Source organism: Haliotis rufescens, unplaced genomic scaffold, assembly GCF_023055435.1.
Source record: "Haliotis rufescens isolate VD_foot unplaced genomic scaffold, xgHalRufe1.0.p SCAF_4, whole genome shotgun sequence".
Taxonomy (NCBI): Eukaryota; Metazoa; Mollusca; class Gastropoda; order Lepetellida; family Haliotidae; genus Haliotis; species Haliotis rufescens.
The window spans coordinates 21739690-21759916 of NW_025964112.1; the positions used below are offsets into that span (position 1 = coordinate 21739690).

Sequence of the window (20227 nt, forward strand, 5' to 3'; positions counted from 1 at the left end):
GACGTGTTTGAAGTATTATTCTGTTAAACTCAATTGTATTATGCCGTGGGTCGTGTAGGTGTCAGCCTATTCACACTCAACAGTATAATTCTGAAAAACGTTATAAATTTCAAGTAATAAATAAAATACTAAACTCGCCCCCGTGTAAAACCAATTTTATGAAACTCGTGAATAGTTGTGGTATCTGACTCGCTTTCGCTCGTCATTGGTAACCATGACGTCATAATCAAATGACATCACTAATGGCTCTGCTACTGAAGCTGTCAGCAGTATTTCTTACTCTTAAGACACTGCTTATTACCGTCTACAAACTGAAAAAGTTGGAAGAATGATGTTGGATGATAAATAAAATCTCACCCTCGTGTCTTTTGATATCACATATATCCATACTCGTTGATAAAAGTGGAGTTTTGACACGAGGGTGAGATTCTCTATTTCTAAATTTCTTTTGATTTGTGTTATGCCTGACCCTACAGTTTCAATATTGATATTTGTGTTGAAAAAGTTAGGTTTCTGGTGAACCAAACATCACGAAATGTTAATGTCCTTATCCAAAGTAAATTCTCACCATGTGACCTGAGTTCTAATGATCTCGTGCTGAGCAGAGCGGAGTTATTCCCCATTTTCTGTGTGCGTGTGTGACCTCTCTGTCGTATTTTGACGTCATATGGGAAAATCATTTTCATCATTTATGGCTAGCTATTTTTCGGATTGAATTTATTTGAAATAATACACAGACATACAAGTCCATTGGGTATATATTTACGTCGTTCAGATATTAGGCAGTATTCTGTTCGCTTCCAGTTTCCGTGAAGCTGTTAAATAAAATGATACTGTCGCAAAGTTCTTTTATCAGTGTACGAAACAATGTGGTGACATTTGCTGTTGTTATATTTGCTGTAAAACAAAATCACGGACAGCACTCAGCAGTGTCTTTTTCAGACCGTTTTTTTTTATTTGAAATTACATATTTGCGTAATTTTATAGTCGGAGGTAGATCCAAGGCCGCGCGAGCACAATTCCCTCACATCTTATGAAATGTGCGTCAGAAAAGTAACTGGGCATTCATGAGGTTGTAAAGTCGCTCTAACAACGTGTTGCCGATTGTGGTCGATTGTGTGAAAGCGAATCTGTCGTGACGTAAGAGTTCCTGCATCACAGTCTTTCGACCTGCTAGTTGTTATCAAAACACAAAAAATCTAAGTACATTTCACCGAGAGGTAAGCGCAACATGAATATGAATATTTCCTCATCAATGTGTTTTCAAACCATAATCCTTATGGGATTTTTTGCATCACAAAAACAAATTTCTTGACAATATTGAAATGAATTAATGATAAAGTAATATCGGACTTATAACTATTTCAGGTTTAAGCTTGGAGCATTTCTGGAATGTCTCAACTGAAATTGTGGATGTTGGTACGCCTCGTTAGACACGCCGGTGTCAGTAGTGCGGTTCTGTTGATCACTGGAATTAGAATGGTTCTGAGAGACATTGCATAGGCGCGCCTTCCCCCCGCGCGGGGATTTCTTCTTCTTGCAGCACAACTCGCTCCAGCTGTCTCGAACCTCCTTGTTACGAGCTGTGAAGAGGATGAAGATGAGGAAGCCCTGTATGGAGTTTGTGATGGTGAAGATGTACTGGAACACCACCCTGGCATCCGCAATGGCCATGTAGCCGAACACCCAGCTCAAACCTGAAATTTTGAAATAGCAATGGGTTAACAGTTCATTGATGAAAAATAAGTACGATAGATGTTACTGATTTGGGTATTTGTATTTACTGAATGTACAAACACATCACGGACAATCACTGCCTAACCTCAGTTCACAGATCATATTTTATTACTTTGTTTATACGATGATGATGATGATGATGATGATGATGATGATGAAATAATCAATACATCAAGGGAACAAACATTGCTTCACTCAAAGACACAAGTAACGTAAATTATATTTCTCATGCATTTTATTTTGATATTTAGAATCTTAACTTGAAACACTTTTCTTTGGAGATTTAAATGGTATTCGCGTTTACTTGGATTCAAGATGCTTAGACCTAGACCTTGTTTATCATTAGTTCAGTTGAAAATATGTTTTCTTGACACATGTTATGGTAAGCTGTCTCATTTTCCCTGGTCTGCAATACTTAAGTATACACCCATGTTTGATGGCAGCTAAAATGTAACACAAGAAATGGTTATCTGATGGTGTACATGGTATTTGATACGGGTATCTAAGTTGTGTTTTGGACTTTGATTCAGTGACTCAGCGACTGTTTGCAGACTAGTGACGTTTAGATAACGTTTGTAAGTGTTTGGCTAAATCCAATTTTCAAGTGTGTGCTTTTCCCCCGGCAGTTTAGATGTGCCAGGCAGTTTTGTAACTTTCTTTCTCATCACATAATACCTTAAACATGAAACTAATCAGGTAGATACTGACAACAGTGCTTTCTTTGCATAGTTACCATGAGACATATCATCCATCTGATCTTTATATAGTTAATATTTATATCATCCAGGTTACCTGTTCACGGGGGTATTGAATGAAACTGAACCTGAATCTAGGAGTCCATGTAGAAATGTGAGAATGTTTTCATCAATGGATATATCTAGGTTTAAACGTCATTTTTAGTCTTTGCTGAACTACATTTCGTTAAGCCTCTTATTTCATCTACCAACCTAGAAGTATAAAGCAGAAAATAGATGCCCGGATGTTAACTGCTGTTCTGTCCTGGTTTGACTGATTCGTGCGGACAGCGGCCGACGACCTTCTGCAGATGTTGACCACCACCATGATGTAGAGGACGATGTTGCTGATGATGATGAGGCCAACGGGGAGGGAGAAGCCGTAGTAGAAAGGAGTTAAAGACATCCAGCAACTGTAAGTCGATATTATGATATTAGTCAACTCAGTTTTCACTCAGGTACGACATGTTATTGTTATCTCGTTATATCGGACGGCACAACCAGTCTCTGGCTGGCTGACAAGCACGTCAGTCACAAAGTTATCTGTAAACCGAACTTGCTGCGTGAATTACTGTGGCAGATACTATGATCGTTTCGGTATCTCCTTTCACATCAAACTGAAAATCCGTACTAAAACTCACTCAATTCTCAACAAAATGGAACCGCATCCGTGGTCTAGAGGAAGAAGGTCCGGGGTTTGATTCCCGGCCGCGTCAAACCAAAAGACGTTAAAAGATGTTACTTGTTGTTACCCTGTCTGGCGCTCGGCATTACGGGGCTAAAACAAGGACTGGTCGGCTCGGAGTCAGTATACTGTGTCTGAGTGGTGTATTCATGTTACACTGCGGCATGGTATCTCAGTGGGCTAGCACTATAACTCAGTCCGGACTAGTACAAACAGCCACCAACTCACACGTGCATGCACGTCGCTATATCGTTAAACCCCATTTCACCTCACCTCACACCCCAACAAAAGGAAAATGTTCCATGATGTTACTCACTAATTGTCTCCCCCTCTATAAAGGTCGGGGTCAATGGCCAGTATGACAATTGGAGGCAGCAGGGGAATACCTAGAAGCAAACGGGAACGTATATTTACTGAAACACGCACTGCCGAGAAAAAGAGGGAATTAAAGACACATGTTTGTAAACGATCTGAATTATGTAAGGTTACATGTGTAGGTCATAATGTGATTAATTAAACTTGAATACCATATTTTAAAAGTGAAACGTGGCACAAACGCCCTTTAGTTCTCTGTGAGCATTGGGCATGAGTAAAGCTGGTGTGATGGCAACACGAGTCCGCAGGATCGCCCAAGAAGCGGACGTCAACGTGTAACGACGTTACGTCAAGACAGGGTTATCGCCCCTTCTCACTTGCGCAAACGCTACCTTCCAGCGTCAACTACTGCCGGTCATACTGCTGGAACCCATGACATACCTGAGTCGGTTGTCAGCGTTACATTACACATGCTGACGTCCATACTTTTGAGAGTACGTTCCTCTTGGGACGCGTCGCGATTTTGAATGATCTCACAAGGTCAAATATGTTATTTGTACATGTACATGTACTTCCTACATTTGGTAAAACAAGTGACAAGTACATTTGAACATCAATATGGCGTCGTGTTGACGGTGTGGCGCTGTTGATTATTCATCACTGCTGAATCATTTGAATCTGAACATTTATAGAGCACCCAAGACGACTGTTGACTAGGCACTACGCATGGAACCCAGAGTCGATAGTTTCCGTGCACATTGCACCGTTTTGTTTATGCTAGCTAATTACTAGGAATTTTCCAAGGAATGTTGAAGTCAATCAATGCTGATCTCAATTCTAGAACACAGCCTGGTGACAAACGTATGAACGTCAAGATACATTTATGAACGTCAGTTTCACGATTGGCTACTCATCTAGTGACGAATTGTTTTTGTCTAAAAGTCACCTTTAAGATTATCAGTTTATCATTTATATCACCATCCGTTCTAGGGGAAATATACACAGTGAATATCTCTGCACAAATCCGTTTTGAGAGAAGTATATTTTAAAAACATGATTTCTCATAATACAAAACCAACATAATGACGACGAACAGGTTTCCCGTCTCCCGTTGTTTGATGCAGCAAAATTGATAAAAACATGTCATAACAAAACGTTATGACTATTGTCGACCCATGCTGGTATACTTGACAATAAATGACACATGGACGAAATCCTCTCTACACCCGCATTAAAGGCATTCAGACACAAATTAACCACATAAATCGAAGTATGCAATTCTGAACATTTGTCATTCAAGACATAGCTGCAATACATTATACAACCCCTCAAATTTCAGTTATTGGTACAAATGTACATTACAGACTGGTACATCTAGGTAGGCTGTACATCGAGATGTGTGTGTTGGAATCAATGGTATTAAACTGTACATTTAGACATGCACATGGAAAACTTGGATTTTGTGAAGATGTTTCACAAATGGAAGTAGTTTTTCAACACTTACCCCAAGCTGGTATCGCTGTCTTCAGCATAAACCTGGGGATATAGGTGCCAAGGACTTTGACAAACAGGATGTAATGAAGCACCGCTTCCACCAGCATCCACATGAACGACGCCAGGATGAAGTAGTGCAGTAGCACCGCCACCACGATGCATCCATTGTGGTCCCCGATCTGATTGATGCCAGCCAAAAATACAATCCACGAACAGAGTTCAGCCAGAGCCAGGTTAAACATCGTTTGCTGGGGACGTGTTTGACGTAACTTCCTGTTTGACCGAGTATGAAGAAGGATATTCTGTTATACACGGATCAAGAGAAGGATGGGGTAGTTGCAGGGTTGTGCGCGCACACAGACACAGGCACACACACACACACACACACACACACACACACACACACACACACACACACACACACACACACACACACACACAGAGACACACACACACACACACACACACACACACACACACACACACACACACAAACATCCACACATCCACACACAAAGGCTCAGACACATACACACACACACTTTTTTTTAAAACGTACTTAACATTAATACATATGGACACAACACTAACTCATTTGGTGATATTCTAGAACAAAATCACACGATTACTGAACACGAATTGCCTAATCATAAAATGCACGATTCTTATAGGAAAAGTTCTTTCCGCGCTTGCATGTCTTAATTGAAATTTCAAGATATATGAATAGTTTATTAAGTAGTGCATTTTGATGATACTTCTAATTCACGCAAAGCATATCGACGTTATGTGCGTGCGTGCGTGCGAACGCATATGTGCATGTGCAATGTTCCATGTTCCTATTACAATGCATGACTGTCAAATTGAATTTTTGAAGTGATGCATGTCGTATCTATAAAAGGCCCATTTTAACGTGCATGGCTTTCAAAATGTGCATGGTCGTGTAATGCTGATTGTATCCTGACATACATTAATAGCATCAGAATTTTATGACGACGTACTAATACATGGATTTAGTACTCACCTGAAGATTACAAATGACAGCACTGTCAACGACAGACCGAATATGGAGAGGCTAAGTCCGATGATTGTGATGATGCTGAGAGCAAGGGAGTGTTTCAGAGTATCCTGGCCGTAGAAGTCCTGGGGGAATAACAAATGGTATGAACCAGGCTGGCGATGACGGGTCATGATGTTGTCATTTGGAAATGATCTATCATAATTTGGTTTGCAGATAAAACAATTCTTTGAATTTGATCATATGTCTTGGGAATGGCTTTTGCTCGGCAGTTTCGATATTATGTCAATATTCAGACATCTATGTTGAAATGTATATAAATAATTAATATGTGTTTATCTTATTTTGCCTTTTAGTAAGATTCATTATCATACGAGATAAACTGTGGGGCAAAAGAAAGTATGCACCCATGTTTGATGGTGGCTGTAAATAAACAAACAAATATGGTTATTCGATTGTGATGTATTTGATACGGGTAGCATAGTGGTATTTGTGACCTTAGGTTTGCAGCAACATTTTTCAGCCTAGTAACAATTAGATAACGTATTGTAAGTGTTTGGTCCAATCTAATTTTCAAATGTATACTTTCCTTGGCCTGGCAGTTTATATGATACATTCCATAATACAGATCCCAATAATGCCCTTATACCTCTTAAAACTTTTTCCTCAAGATATTTCCAAAATAAAAATATAATAACACCATTACACGAAGTGCAATTTTAGCTCTTCTGAGTGCGTCCGACATCATTTGACCGGTCTAAATCGAAATCTTTTATGTGTTAAATATATCATGTGTATTGGTATATCCTTAAGATTTGCACAATAATGTTACTATTAATGAAGTTTCAAAGTCTTGTTTAAAGCAGCAGTACCAGTAACACAGCGAAGTTTGTCAGGTGATCACAGGCACAGACATCCCGTCCATTCTCCTCTCTCACATAGCGACAACCGTCCGTCGACCACGATCCGGAGTCGTCATTTCCGGTGAAATTCCAGAACCCACAGGAAGTGAGATATAGACGGGCGTCTGAAGCAAGGGACTGTCAAGCAGAAAAATGTTTCAAATCAAATAAAAACAAAAATAAACAGTACAAATGACTAATGTGTACTATTATCCTTGAAATAATAATGAATAATGAGACTGGAAGTAAATTTACAGTGAAACCTTGACCCTGTTTCGCCGGAGGCATGTCTCGCTGAATTACTGTGGAGAACGCGTACACACCAACAAAGCAACATTGCTATGTATCCCGGAGCCGTCGAACCGAAAATGGTTTCGTGTGGACGCTTTCATAATGAACAGTACAATCCGGGTTAATATCCGGTCTCAAATTCCTGACAGCCTACACGAATAGCATTTGTACCTTCATCGGCATGAAGACAGTTGTTATGTTGGATTGATACAAGTCTCTGACTGGACGTCCACCAATGAGAAGCTTAGCTGCGATGACCTTGCTGTTTAAGGAGTATTTGATTGGCTGTCTTGACGTGTTTCCCCTCGCAGTGAACAGGCGAGTGTTTTTGAACACACTCAGTATAATAGTCACGTTTTGACTATGAGAATCTGAAATATATGTACGTAATCACAACAGTTTCTTGATGAAAGGACACTAGTCTTCATGCTAGCAACACCTCCTTCCTCCAAATTGGCTTTCTAACAAAGTATGTGATGAAATCATCGTGTAAAATATTTACATTTACATTACCTAAACTTAACACTTAAATATTAATATACATTTGTATACGAGATTCATAGTTTTTACCAAAAGGATCGTTAAAGACGATTCATACCTATTTGTTGGTAACAGTGAGTTTCCTAGCTGACAGTTGTTCATGTTATCAACCACTGGCTTGCCTGTACCAGACTCAAATATTTACAGGCCGCCCTGACATCTAGATTGTTGCTGACTGCAGCAAAACACATTCACTCACTAACTCTTACCATTTACAATTCGCTCGATGTAAAGCTTGGGAAATATAATTGCAGCTTCGGTCTCCCCGTACTTTAGTTCCGAGAGGGCGAACAAAGAAACTAAGCTTTCGTTCTTTATAGTTTTCTGGTACTCCTTTTCAGAAAACTGAAGACCAATTGCCATATCTTTCTGGAATGGGTTTGTCAAGTCCCACACATCTGTGCCAAAACTGCCTGTGAGTATCCGTTGGTGGCCAGACGGCTCTGGTTTGATCTTGCCTGTAGCAATGTCAACAACACTCAGGATTCTGTAGGTCACAAAGACAGGGGTAAAATGCTATATTATATAACATTCGCACAAAACACGTTCTTAGAAGACATATGATGTTGCTGGTATATACTGTCTTATAATTTTCAAATATGCATGTAGCCTTTATTCCTTTACACTGTAGCGGTTACTCTCCGCTTTGTTACATATTCTTGGTAACCGAATCAAGACTACATTTCTTCGTGGAAATAAAGAAGGGGCCGACAAAATCTGCTTTAAAACAAAATTTTCTTTCAGGACACCCAGCATACCAAGCAAACATGTTTTACCCAAAATAATATTACCTCGGAAACATTTTATTCTTCTCAAAATCTCCTTAGACACCCAGAATATCAAATGATAGTCACTAGCCAAGGCCGACCTAATTATGATCCTTGGTTTGCCAGAACCAATCCCCCACTTGCGTGTCATCAAAATTGTAAATATTTAGGAACTGGGACATTTCTTCCAGGTCATGCTGACGCTCCGAACTGAAGTACTGTTCATTGCTGTGTTGATCAAACTCGTTCACACTCACGTATTAGTGTAATAGTAGCATCAGTATTAGTTTAGTATTACCATTAGTATTACCATTAGTATTAGCATGAGTTTAGTATTACTAGTAGAGTAATCGGATTAGGTACTTAGAATTTAGTGGGAATTATTTTTTTATTTTTTTATTTTCACATTGTAAGGGGCGGTCGGGTAGCCTAGTGGTTAAAGCGTTCGCTCGTCACGCCGAAGACCCGGGTTCGATTCCCGATATTGGTACAATGTGTGAAGCCCATTGCTGGTGTCCCCTGCCGTGATATTGCTGGAATATTGCTAAAAGCGGCGTTAAACCAAACTCACTCACTCACTTTGTAATAAATAATGTCTTTTAACTTTCTTTTGGGGTTCTGTTATTTCTACTTCCACTGATGCGTATCGTGTGACACACACATTAACAATATAACATGTTTTATTGTTCGTAAACATATATGCTTATGAAATTGTGAAAATGCCAACCTGTTCGGAACTTTGCCTCGTCTCTCTGCTTTTGTCAGGACTTCATCTCCCGAGTCCAGTACGCTATCGTATATTCTCATCATGCTCTGAAAAGTCTGTAAGTACAATGTTAGTCACTGATAGCTGTAGAGCTGTTACTTTAAGCATTACTGTTCATTTCAAGACGTCATGAGCAGAGTCAAGTTCTGTAATAATAATATTCAGCCATTTGCCCAAGGGTTAAAATGATACTTTGATGAGTCAATATTGCACTCAATTAGCGCTCAACAGCCTGCTTGGTCTGTTGATATTCTACCAGTTCTCTATTTGCCCACATCTTCCGTCTCGCTGACCAATACTCGCGAGATAGAAAATGTCTGATACATGTCGAGTCAGAGGCTTGAATAGTAGATAATGGTATACGTATACATATTTTGTTCAGATTCATGTGCAAAGCAATAGATATAGATATTTGATACGTAGCCTACCCCGAGGGTGTGAGACATTGTTCATTATATCAATCAATGGTTTGTCTGATCCAGACTCGATTATTCATAACATATACTGTCATCGAATCAACAGCATTATGTTCTAATGCCAATGTTATCTGGAAATTCACATATTCGACGGTGTTGTCACATGACGCGCTTCGAAAGTTATCAGGTAATTGACATAACCGAGAGTTTTCCATTGGCCTTTCAAGAGATGCCTGGACTAAACATACCCCACTATGTATACATGCGTCTTTGCACAACCGATTGTGCTTTCATACCTCTGCAGATATCTCGGGGATATTGGCAACGTTTTCCAGGATGGTGGTTATATAGATGAGGTCAGTCTCACTCAGGGTCGTCTCGTTTATGATAGTCAGGGTCGTCTGCAGAACGTCGTTTGCGTTGCGGTGTGTCACATGAATCTGTCACAGTTTGTACAACAATTGTCAGAACAATGAGTCAAGACATAAGTCATTTTCAAGACGTAACTGCAACAGATATACCATGTACTTCCATGCAGTTAGATGCGAATTGTATATTCACAACAGGTAACCTTCTTCAAACAATTCCATAAACTATGTACTCTAAAGATAGATCGGCGACATCCTAGGTCTTGTAGGAATAACATCACTGCTATCATAAGACTAATGTGGATTAATATGTACATTATAATTTTCTGAGCAGACTTTGAGTAGGGTCATTGATAACGTTGCTGAAAGGTACCAAAATAACTGCGATGAATAATGGATAATATTATGTTCACCGGTCCTATTAAAACCTGCATGATAAGAAGATACTTTTATACCAATGGTGGTGAGACTTTTGCTACAGACTATTTGACGACACATGTTTTTGCTTTGAAAGGTGGAGATAAACAGTGGCGATGGGGAGCCACAAAAGACTATTTTTCAGGTTATCCGTTGAACAAATTATTCATAAAAGAGATTTATTTTCCAAACGATTGCCAATCCCACTCATAGGATGTCATTCGGTCGGTCCATTACCTGTGACTGTTTCTTCAGTGTGGGTGATATCACAGACTTATTTAAATCAGACATATCGCAGTCGGACTGAAATTCGACGTCTCCCCAATAGGCCCCATACAGCTTGCTTCCCTTGCACTTCCTTTTGCCGATTGCCTTGTTATCTGTGTATTACAAATATGAAAGTGATGATACGTTGAAATTAATAATTACTTGTCATATAGCAAGTGTAACTCACTCGATGGCAATTTGTTATTTCCTTGAAATTATTATGCTACTTCTCGATAATGGAGTTACCCAATCAGACACAACACTCAGACACAACAAACATTTAAAAGCTCCAATCACCTGAACATACGGTGTAAGCTTTTCAACATTATCGTATGTATGTAGTGCACACCTTTTCTATTGACTGAGTGAGTGTCGTTTTACGCCAGAAAGAACAGAAATATTCACAGGACATCACGCTGAAAATGCCAGCAAAAGACCACGGGGTCTGCAGCGTGACAAGCGAACGCATTGTCCCCAAGGCTACCCGTCAGTCTCGTGCTTCCAAAGGTCCTTTAGCATCAAGTATCAAGTAAGATAGAGGACTGGTAGTATGCTATATTGATATAAGTAGTTTAACAGCCGAAAACTGGTTAGCATCGCCTTGCATGGTTTTGTCTAGATGATCATTGTCAGTCAGATCCCTTCCTCAAAAATGTGTTTCTTCAACATGACTTTACAAATATCGAGACAAGACACATCCAAATATGTATCATGTCACACCCGGATACGTCTTCGGCACTCGACTGCTTGTAGTTGAAGGCGCTTAACTGAATGGGTTGTCAGGCTCTGTGACTTACCTTTTTTTTTTTTCTTTTTTTTTGTAGTTTAACGCCGAACAATATCCCAGCTATATGACGGCGTTCAGTGAATAATAAGACTTTTGCAGTCCACAGTTATGGAACTCTTTGCCTTTGAATCTGAGAAACTCTGCTTCTAAGGAAATGTTTAAGTCTCTCCTCAAAACCCACTTCTTCACTTCAGCTTTTCAATAGATCTCCTGATTTTTGGCATATGTACATAGACATTACTTTTTAACTTTGTCACAGCGCCAGTGGATACAAATCAATTATTATTATTATTATAATCGAGTCTGGACCAGACAATCCCGTGATTGACATCACGAGCATCTATCCACGCAATTGGGATACGATGATATACATCAACCAAGTTAGCGAGCCTGACCACCCGATCCCATTAGTCGCCTCTTACGACAAGCCTAGTCGCCTCTTAAGACAAGCATCGATTGCTGAAGACCGTGTCCAACCCGGATGTTAACAGGTCCTGTGACTTAACTGATTGCATGTTATTCCGCTCCGATGGAGTGGGTCAGTCCAAGGTTTGCGTACTCGATTTGTTCCAGGTGACAGAGTCATATCTGGAAATATCTGACTGTGACGTTAAATAACACTCACTCTCTCATATCAGAGATATTCTATTGGTAAAGGAACTAGAAATATGTTCATAAATTACATACTGACATCACATTTCTCTTTGGTATAGGAAGTATTTCCGATCACGCTCGTTGGAAAACGGAATGTTTGGTTTCTTTCCGTGCCTACATGGATGGATTCAAAACAAAAATCTGGAAAGAAAAGAAGGATCTGTATATGCCTATAAACCATATCAGTCCTTTTTGCGTCTTGTGTATCAAAGACGGGTTGCGATATGACGTCTTTTGAATAATGATCACAGGGCCAAAGGTATCTGTCACAATAGAGTCATTGATATCTGAGTATGTATTATAAAAAATATGAGGACCATATTGTTTGCAATCATCTATCTGAATACAGAATAAATTCTCTTGTCAAGACAGGCCAGTGTAGCATGACACGGTTTTACCTTAACTCGTCTTTCCACATCATAACCTGTGGTAGCATTAACTGGATTTTTGGAGGAAGTTTGAATTTGTTTGATGTCAACATAAAAAAACCTGTTAGAGTCTTTCAAGAAATTTCGTGGTGGACATTCAAATGAAATTACTATATATGAGAAGTTGCTTGTAATGATGTCCCATACTGTGACCTTCTCATTATGACCGAGTTTTGACACCCCTTACCTGTTTACTTACTTAGGCGTTTACATAATAACAGATAATTGTGTGAATGGCTAGTGCTACCCGAAGACAAGGACATACTTGCCAATACCGCAAACGCCCGGTGTCATCCCTGGTTTTGTTGAGTGATCATTCCTAGCACTGTCAATACTATTTGGGGTTTTACGACTTATAAATTCGGCAGATATGGGAAACGGATTATTCTCTGGTGTTAACGTTTGGAATTTAATCTAAAAGATTACAAAAACTTCAGACAAAAGGAGTTAAATAACGCAGTAAGAGAAATAAGAACACATGGATAAGGTTATACTGCCTTTGAATAAATGTCTTAAATCTGGGCATCATTGTCAAGTTTGTTTATACGTGTTTGACAAAACATTCATAAAGGTTGATACATAATTGTAATATCAGCAAAAACGTTTACTTTGCAGTCAAGTGAGCGCCTTAGTCTGGGATATAACAACTAGCAAAAACAATATTGTTTATCCATTGATTCCAAATTGTTTGTTTTTTGTTGTTGTTTTACACTTATTCAGCAATATTCCAGCTACATGGCAGTGGCCTGGATACACTCGAGACAAACCAGTGATTGATTTTGTGACCAACGATCTACACCTTGGGGGGTACGATGACACGCTATGAACCAAGTCACGAGGCTGACCACCAATGCTACGGATTCCAGAAAATATATTGTCAAAGTCCTTCGACAGAATGAAGGAAGGTTTAGTGGTCCAAGAATCCAATCCAAACTCGACCACTGCTTACCAATACTCATCAGTATCAATGTGTCTGGTTTAAAATATTTCTTGGCAGCGTCAGAGTGAAACCCTATCTTCAGGTCATTCCGTGCTCTATTGTATAAATCGTCAGCAGTATCCACTCTCCTCAATGAGTTGGGTGTAAACTGGTAGGATAGGAAATCCATAATGGAACCCTGTTTTCTGGAAACGAAGATGGGGGAGAACTATGTTTCGGTAAGATCCATATACGCGTCATTGATAACTAAACGCGATTGCACAATTTTATTTGCACAAACATAACAGTGCTGGAAAGGTGCAATGAAATTCTATTCCATTATACGTCATTTTGTGTTCATCTGAAAACAGGATTCCCAACTTTGGGTTTCAAATTCAAAGTTAACCTGATCATAGTCCTTAATCTGTCATACTTGCACTTGTAGGTCTCACCGTAATCTGTCTCACAGCCCCTGAACCATATTAAATTCCCTTTCCCTTTTAAATTTCCCAGCCCTTACTGTAATGTAAAGACGAAATACAGCAAGTCTAAATGGTTCCCCATGTTCTGAAACTCCCATCTCACTGGGTCTTCTTTTGAATTTAAATGAAGTCTATCAAAATTATAAATTTTAAGAGACTAAGCGTTAGTTTGCACAGCACCTTATGTGGCCATATACAATTTAATAATCTTGCATTATTATATTTGAAACTAACGACAAGGTGTGAAGTTGTTAAAGAGAAAATGCTGACATAGAAAGCTGTGTTAGACATACCTGAATCTCAGCGGATATATGTTGGTTGGGAATTGATTCTGGGGATGGTTGTCATATGCTGCGACGAGTGTCTCTATGTCTGGGGTTAAGGCATCAAGGAGGTTGAACTTGGTGTAGATCCTGGCTGGGCTTCTACTTTGTTCCAGGGTTTCAATGCTCCCCGCATGCAGCGCCAAGTCTATACAGGATACAAATATGTATACCTCACAATATGCTTCTGTGTACCAGTCACACCCTACGACAGACATGCTTCTGCGGCTTTTGGTACAATTACTACTGCTGCTACGACTACTACTACAACCGTGATAACTTCTGCTACTTCGTCTTCTACTACTACAGCTACTGCGACTCCTATTACTACTACTGCTATAACTACTACTACTACTACTACTATTTCGATTGTGGGAATAAAATAAGAGTCATAAGAGTGTCATAAAAAGTGAAAGATGTAACCGCAAGGCTAGCCTATCTCCCATTGGGCAAAGGACTATCTCAAAAAGCAAAAACGTTTTTTACAAACACGTCCCCAAACTACAGTGACCAGCTACCCAGTATCACAAAAACAGCTCTTACCGTCATGCCGTACAAATATGAGGTTCGAGCGGTGAAGTCGCGTCGTGTTCATGTTCATTGCCTCGCACCAGTAGTATCCGACATTGTTTATCTTCCGCTCATTTTCTCTGTACATGTGTTCTGGGAAGGTAATAGACACTTGTTCTTCGCTTGCTTCATACCGCCTCGGGGGGACTAGACGCCCGTTCCTGTACCACGTGACCCGCTCTATTGGCGTACTCAGACCCTTTACATTGCATATCAGATGTGGAGCAGGACCAGAAGTTTTGCCCGTTGATATATACGCCTCCACATCTCCAGAGTTTCCCAGCCGCCTAACCGAATCAGCCCACAGTGCGCTGGCGGTTAGTTCGATTTTATCTGAAGCACGAACATCTTTTTTTATTTTTTCTGTAAATGTGTTTTAGTTTTAAACTCATTTCACAAATTCATTAAACGCTCATTTCACAAGACTGTGTAATTAATTCACATAAAAAACTATTAATATACTGTGAACCATCAACACACTACGGAACTAAATTTCAGTGGTATATATGTACTATTCATATTTTTGTGCTATGCCGCAGTCTGGGTCTGAAGAAAACAGAATTTGATGTCACGAGAAACGCCGTACGCCATCAAGTATGGCCATCCGCTGTATTTAGGCGCCTCGGAGGAAAATGACTGGTTGGGATCTTACAAGGAATCTCCACGCTGGAATATCGACTACTAGTTGTTTGACAACATATCCAAGCAAGCTGTCACAGTCAATCTCCATCTAGGACCATATCAACAGATGTGTAGTATATATCATAAGTGTAGAAAATGTAACTTAGTAAATATGAAATAAGAAAAGGTCCTACTTAAACCACATGTTTAAGTTTGGGAAAGATTTTAGGTGAATTCGCTTACTTTCATATGTGACTGGAGTTTCACACAGGTAAGGCAGCCTTGCGTTGCAGTCCCATTGATGTGGCATGTTGGAGGGGACGTCGTCAATGACTTTGCAGCTACTGCCATTAGCTACCCATGTCCTGACAAACTTTGACGTACCGTTACTGTCTACTGTAACACAACCATTTACATTTATATTTCAAATAGGACAGGGCTGGTTTTAAATTAATTAATTAATTACCGTAGGGTATAACTTAAACAAAAGACCAAGAGGCGTTGAACTGCTCACATCTGAAGTAGTTCAAGGCTTCAGTAACCATCCTCTTGTCGTACAGTGTCTTGGATCTGGCCAGTTGTCCGCCTTTTGCCTTGCACCTATACCTTGCTTCGGGGAATGTAGCAATGTCTTCGGGCATCTCGTAGCAAGTCTTTATTAGGAACGACCCGACAGTTCCATTTAAACAAACGGGAACTGAAATAAAGATGGGAACACATAAAGAGGCATAAGATAAACACAAGATTTATTTTATTAAAATCTAAATTATGTTACAGTTTCAGGATATGTGTTTTGTTACCCATTATGCCTGGTGTCTTCCATGAAATCTTATGTATAGGATATGGCCCCTGTGGTCATGCACAACCAATGATGATTACAAAACATCAATTTATTTATACCGGTTAGAAGGAATTCGTACTATGTGGCGAAACATGATTTCACATGTTAAGACTTCATGACATATTACTCAACATCCATATCCAGAAGAACTTCTATTGAGATTAATATTAAAATAATCAAAGTATGAAGTTTGATTCAATATAGCTTAGCACCATGGTTGTGCAACGATACCTACCAGGTTTTACATACAATTCCGTCAGAGGTTTGACAGCACATATATAAGGGAGGGTGGTATCACATCTGGTGAGGGATAGTGTTGATACTCCGCCTGAGTCAGGAAGTTCTTCTTTTGGCTCAAATTCCTGCCCCATGAAGCCACCTTCTGGTCCACTCCCCAAGTCAGACTCTTGATTGGAAACATTATAACACATGACTTTACGTCTTATGCACAGTGTATAATGAATATGGAGTGGTGTTTCCGATAAGTACAGGATGAAAAAACATATCCTATCAAGGATTGAAGTATATACTTGGTCTAGTAAAGACACTGCAAAAACAACAACTAGCGTTTATCGTCATCTGACAATCTCTTGGCATTATAGTTTGTAGAATAAATATTTTATCTTTTGCAATGTAATTGATACCTGTAAAACTAGAGAGGAAACCAAGAGGAGTAGGAGACGCTAGGACTGGATAAAACGTAGTGGAAGGGATTGATTCCTGCCCAGGACCAGATCCAGAAGCAGAACCAGAACCAGATCCAGATCCAGAACCAGAACCTGAACCTGAGCCCGATCCAGATCCAGATCCAAAACCGGATTCAGTCATTGCCGTGACGACTCCGGGGAGAGTAGTTCTTGGACGGAAATTGACTGGTATTTTGTTCAACATAAGGGAACCACATTGTCGTTCGTTTGTCGGTTGCCCAGCATCCCAAAACCACGGCCTTGAACACATGATCGTAAATCAGTATTAGGATGATTAGCCGCCAAATGATTTAGAACATTCATACATGCACGTGTATATTAAAACGTCAGAGCATCAATCGGAACCGTCACTAACAATGTATGGGACAAATTAAAAATAAAAATCAACGAAATTATTGTGAATTACAATGATTAGATGAATAAGTCCTGGTAGCCACTAGGGTTGCGGTCACTTTAAAATTCTGTGATAGTCAAATTTTGTCGATGATCATATTGTGAATGTGATAAAGTTCCCAATAAAATTGGCAATTAGGTGATATAAAAAAGTCATAAAAACATTGTAATGACTGTATTGCCGATTTTGTACTATTAAACCTATTTTAGATAAATAACATAAAATATGGCGGGGTAACCTCCAGTAGACATGTATTTATCACAGCTCTGTTCAAAGGTGAATATACACCTACCCGTCTGTTGTTATGCCTGGGCGGTCTAAAGTGTCCTTCCTAAGCTTGCCATCTCGAACATAAACTCCACCCCATGTGTGTCGAATACCTTTACCGATGCAAAAACAAAATCTCTTAACACATTGTTAGTACCATTAGGCTTTAAAGAAATAGGCATTTTCGAGACAACCAAATAGACATTACGGAAGCGAATCATCAATTCAAATCAATATCACTCAGAATTCAAGCATCGCCACGATACACAGAAATATCGGTGTAACCATCCGTTATCTTTATTAGTGATAAATGAGGACATCTTTACAAATATGTCCTACCCCTGTGCATGCATTTGCATATGTAATCCATAGCTCATAATGGGTGTAAGAATCGTACAAATCTGGGTACTTGTCGAGTCGGGTCGTATGAAATACCCTGGGAATCGTCCTGAATAAATCATTCTGGCAATATGCATCCGTAATAGGGTTTATACGCATTAATCGAGTCTCGTGGTCCCGATACAACACATTTATATAAAAACGAGCAGACTATAAATAAGCAGGTAAGTTTGACAGCAATATACACAACAATCATCACCACATCTCCACATCCCCGATCCATTGTGCATTTTCTTTCGAAATTGTGTGCTTCGATTTATTGAATGCAATGTAGAACATACCTCGGACATGTATCGATGCATCATTTTTTGGGGTTTGATACTTTAAGGAGCAAAATGTACAGTGTCGTTTTGTCAGGAACAACATATAACGACATTATATGCGAAAAATGTCTATTTGAATAATATTGTAAAACAAATAAATTCACAAGACAAAAATATCCACATCTAATGTACCTACCGGCCTTTATAAGTTGGTCAGAGAAGGCAGTGCCATTTGCAAACTCGAACAGATCCTCGTGACTGAACAGTATTCCCAAGTCCCTGTGACACCGTCTCCATGCCGTTGCCCACGATGTCGCTTTGCCGATGTAGAAACAGACGTAGTTACCATCTGGTATAGAAGACAGGAGCAGGTACCCCGGAGGGCAAAGCGCACCTGGCCATAGAAGATACCAACAGGTGTTGCAGGAGGGGTATGGATGTGATATGATAAATGTGTAAATGAGAAACAGGATCGGAAGATGAAGAACCCGCGGGATTTTTTGATAAACTGGAGGTGGTTCTTATCTGTTGTCGTCATAAAACATACTAGACTATAACTGTCGACCATACAAGGAGTTGGACCTGAGTTAAATGATTATGTTGCAGACAATACCTTCTTCATAAATAGCTTGGCATCCCAATAGGAATATCAGCAGGAACCATGCTCTTGAAAGGACCATTGTTACCTGAAATAAGTTCATTTATGAAATAATATTACGGTATGATGATTAGAGCTATTAAGGTTACGTTTAAACATATTTTGTCGCAGAGACGTGTTTTCTACAACATTTTCATGGTAACATTTCGAAGGACGGCAGAAACACGTTTAATGTATCTGTAAGACTGAGACTCTGATATCTGATATCAAATCCTTACTTAAATACCTTTGCGTGTGGTCGTCTGGATTCAGGCTGAAAGAGTAATAACTGCAGCCAACACCTGGTAAAAGTCGGTATCGTACAATGGACTCTGCTAGCAGATGTTTCTTATGATGATGGGAACGGTATTAACCCTCATTTCCCTGTATGTGAATACTTTACAGGAAACACACACTCGGAGGTTGATTGACGAGGTAGACATTTCAAGATGGCTTATTAACGTAAAGATGACTCATGACTATCACATACCCTTGGTCGGGTAGGAGTCTAAAGGATATACATCAAATGATGCTTGAGTTTATACAGATGTGAGGCGAATTGTAGGATAATAGTGGGTCAAGTCTGTTACAGCCCCAAATAGAAATGATAACATATCTGTCTCTGTCAATAACACTGGTAACATTCTGTGATATGTACACAATGGATAACACTGACAGTAGCGTGAACATGAACATATATTGTTAAATATGTAACTCTATATTCCTTCGACATTTTCCCGGATAGGTTTAACGTTCATCCTCATTCCATTTCGAAATAAACCTCCGAAACACACCTGGGCTATGCACGACCGTGTAAATATTTCATATGTATAAAGCTTTATGAACGACGCAATACCACTGCCACTAACCTGCCCATCACTGTTGTATGACTGTTGATATCCATACACAGGTATGTGTTACGTCCTTTTGGACTGAAATTGACATGAAATGTACAACTATGTACAATACACTCACCTGGTAGTTATGCACAACCCTCAGGATATATACCAACCTTTCACGGCTCCCGTTTTTATTTATCATCAGATTATTAATAACCCCGTCCGGGAAGTCCGGGTCAGATGCTGCGGTCAGTCAAGCGAAACGTTTGGCAAATGTCCGCTTCAGTGTCAGTATGGTTTAAAGTTATTTGTATGTGGAAACAAGACATTGACATGAACAATGACCCATGTACCTAAACAACAAGTTGATAACACCTTTCGA

General features: G+C 39.6%; 1 protein-coding gene across 1 annotated transcript; it reads right to left on the reverse strand.

Moving 5' to 3' along the window:
- Positions 1-894: 894 nt before the first annotated feature.
- On the reverse strand, positions 895-19956 carry LOC124132156. Its single transcript, XM_046495895.2, has 23 exons — positions 19876-19956; positions 18983-19055; positions 18566-18763; positions 17733-17820; positions 16984-17285; positions 16575-16745; positions 16013-16195; positions 15742-15894; positions 14851-15210; positions 14278-14455; positions 13533-13708; positions 12189-12296; positions 10685-10827; positions 9959-10102; positions 9208-9302; positions 7923-8200; positions 7345-7544; positions 6853-7020; positions 5987-6105; positions 4976-5238; positions 3473-3542; positions 2685-2884; positions 895-1697 (listed from the first exon to the last, which is right to left on the reverse strand). The coding sequence occupies exons 2-23, from the start codon at positions 19047-19049 to the stop codon at positions 1360-1362; spliced, it is 4002 nt and encodes a 1333-aa protein (XP_046351851.2). The 5' UTR covers positions 19050-19055; positions 19876-19956; the 3' UTR covers positions 895-1359.
- Positions 19957-20227: the final 271 nt, after the last annotated feature.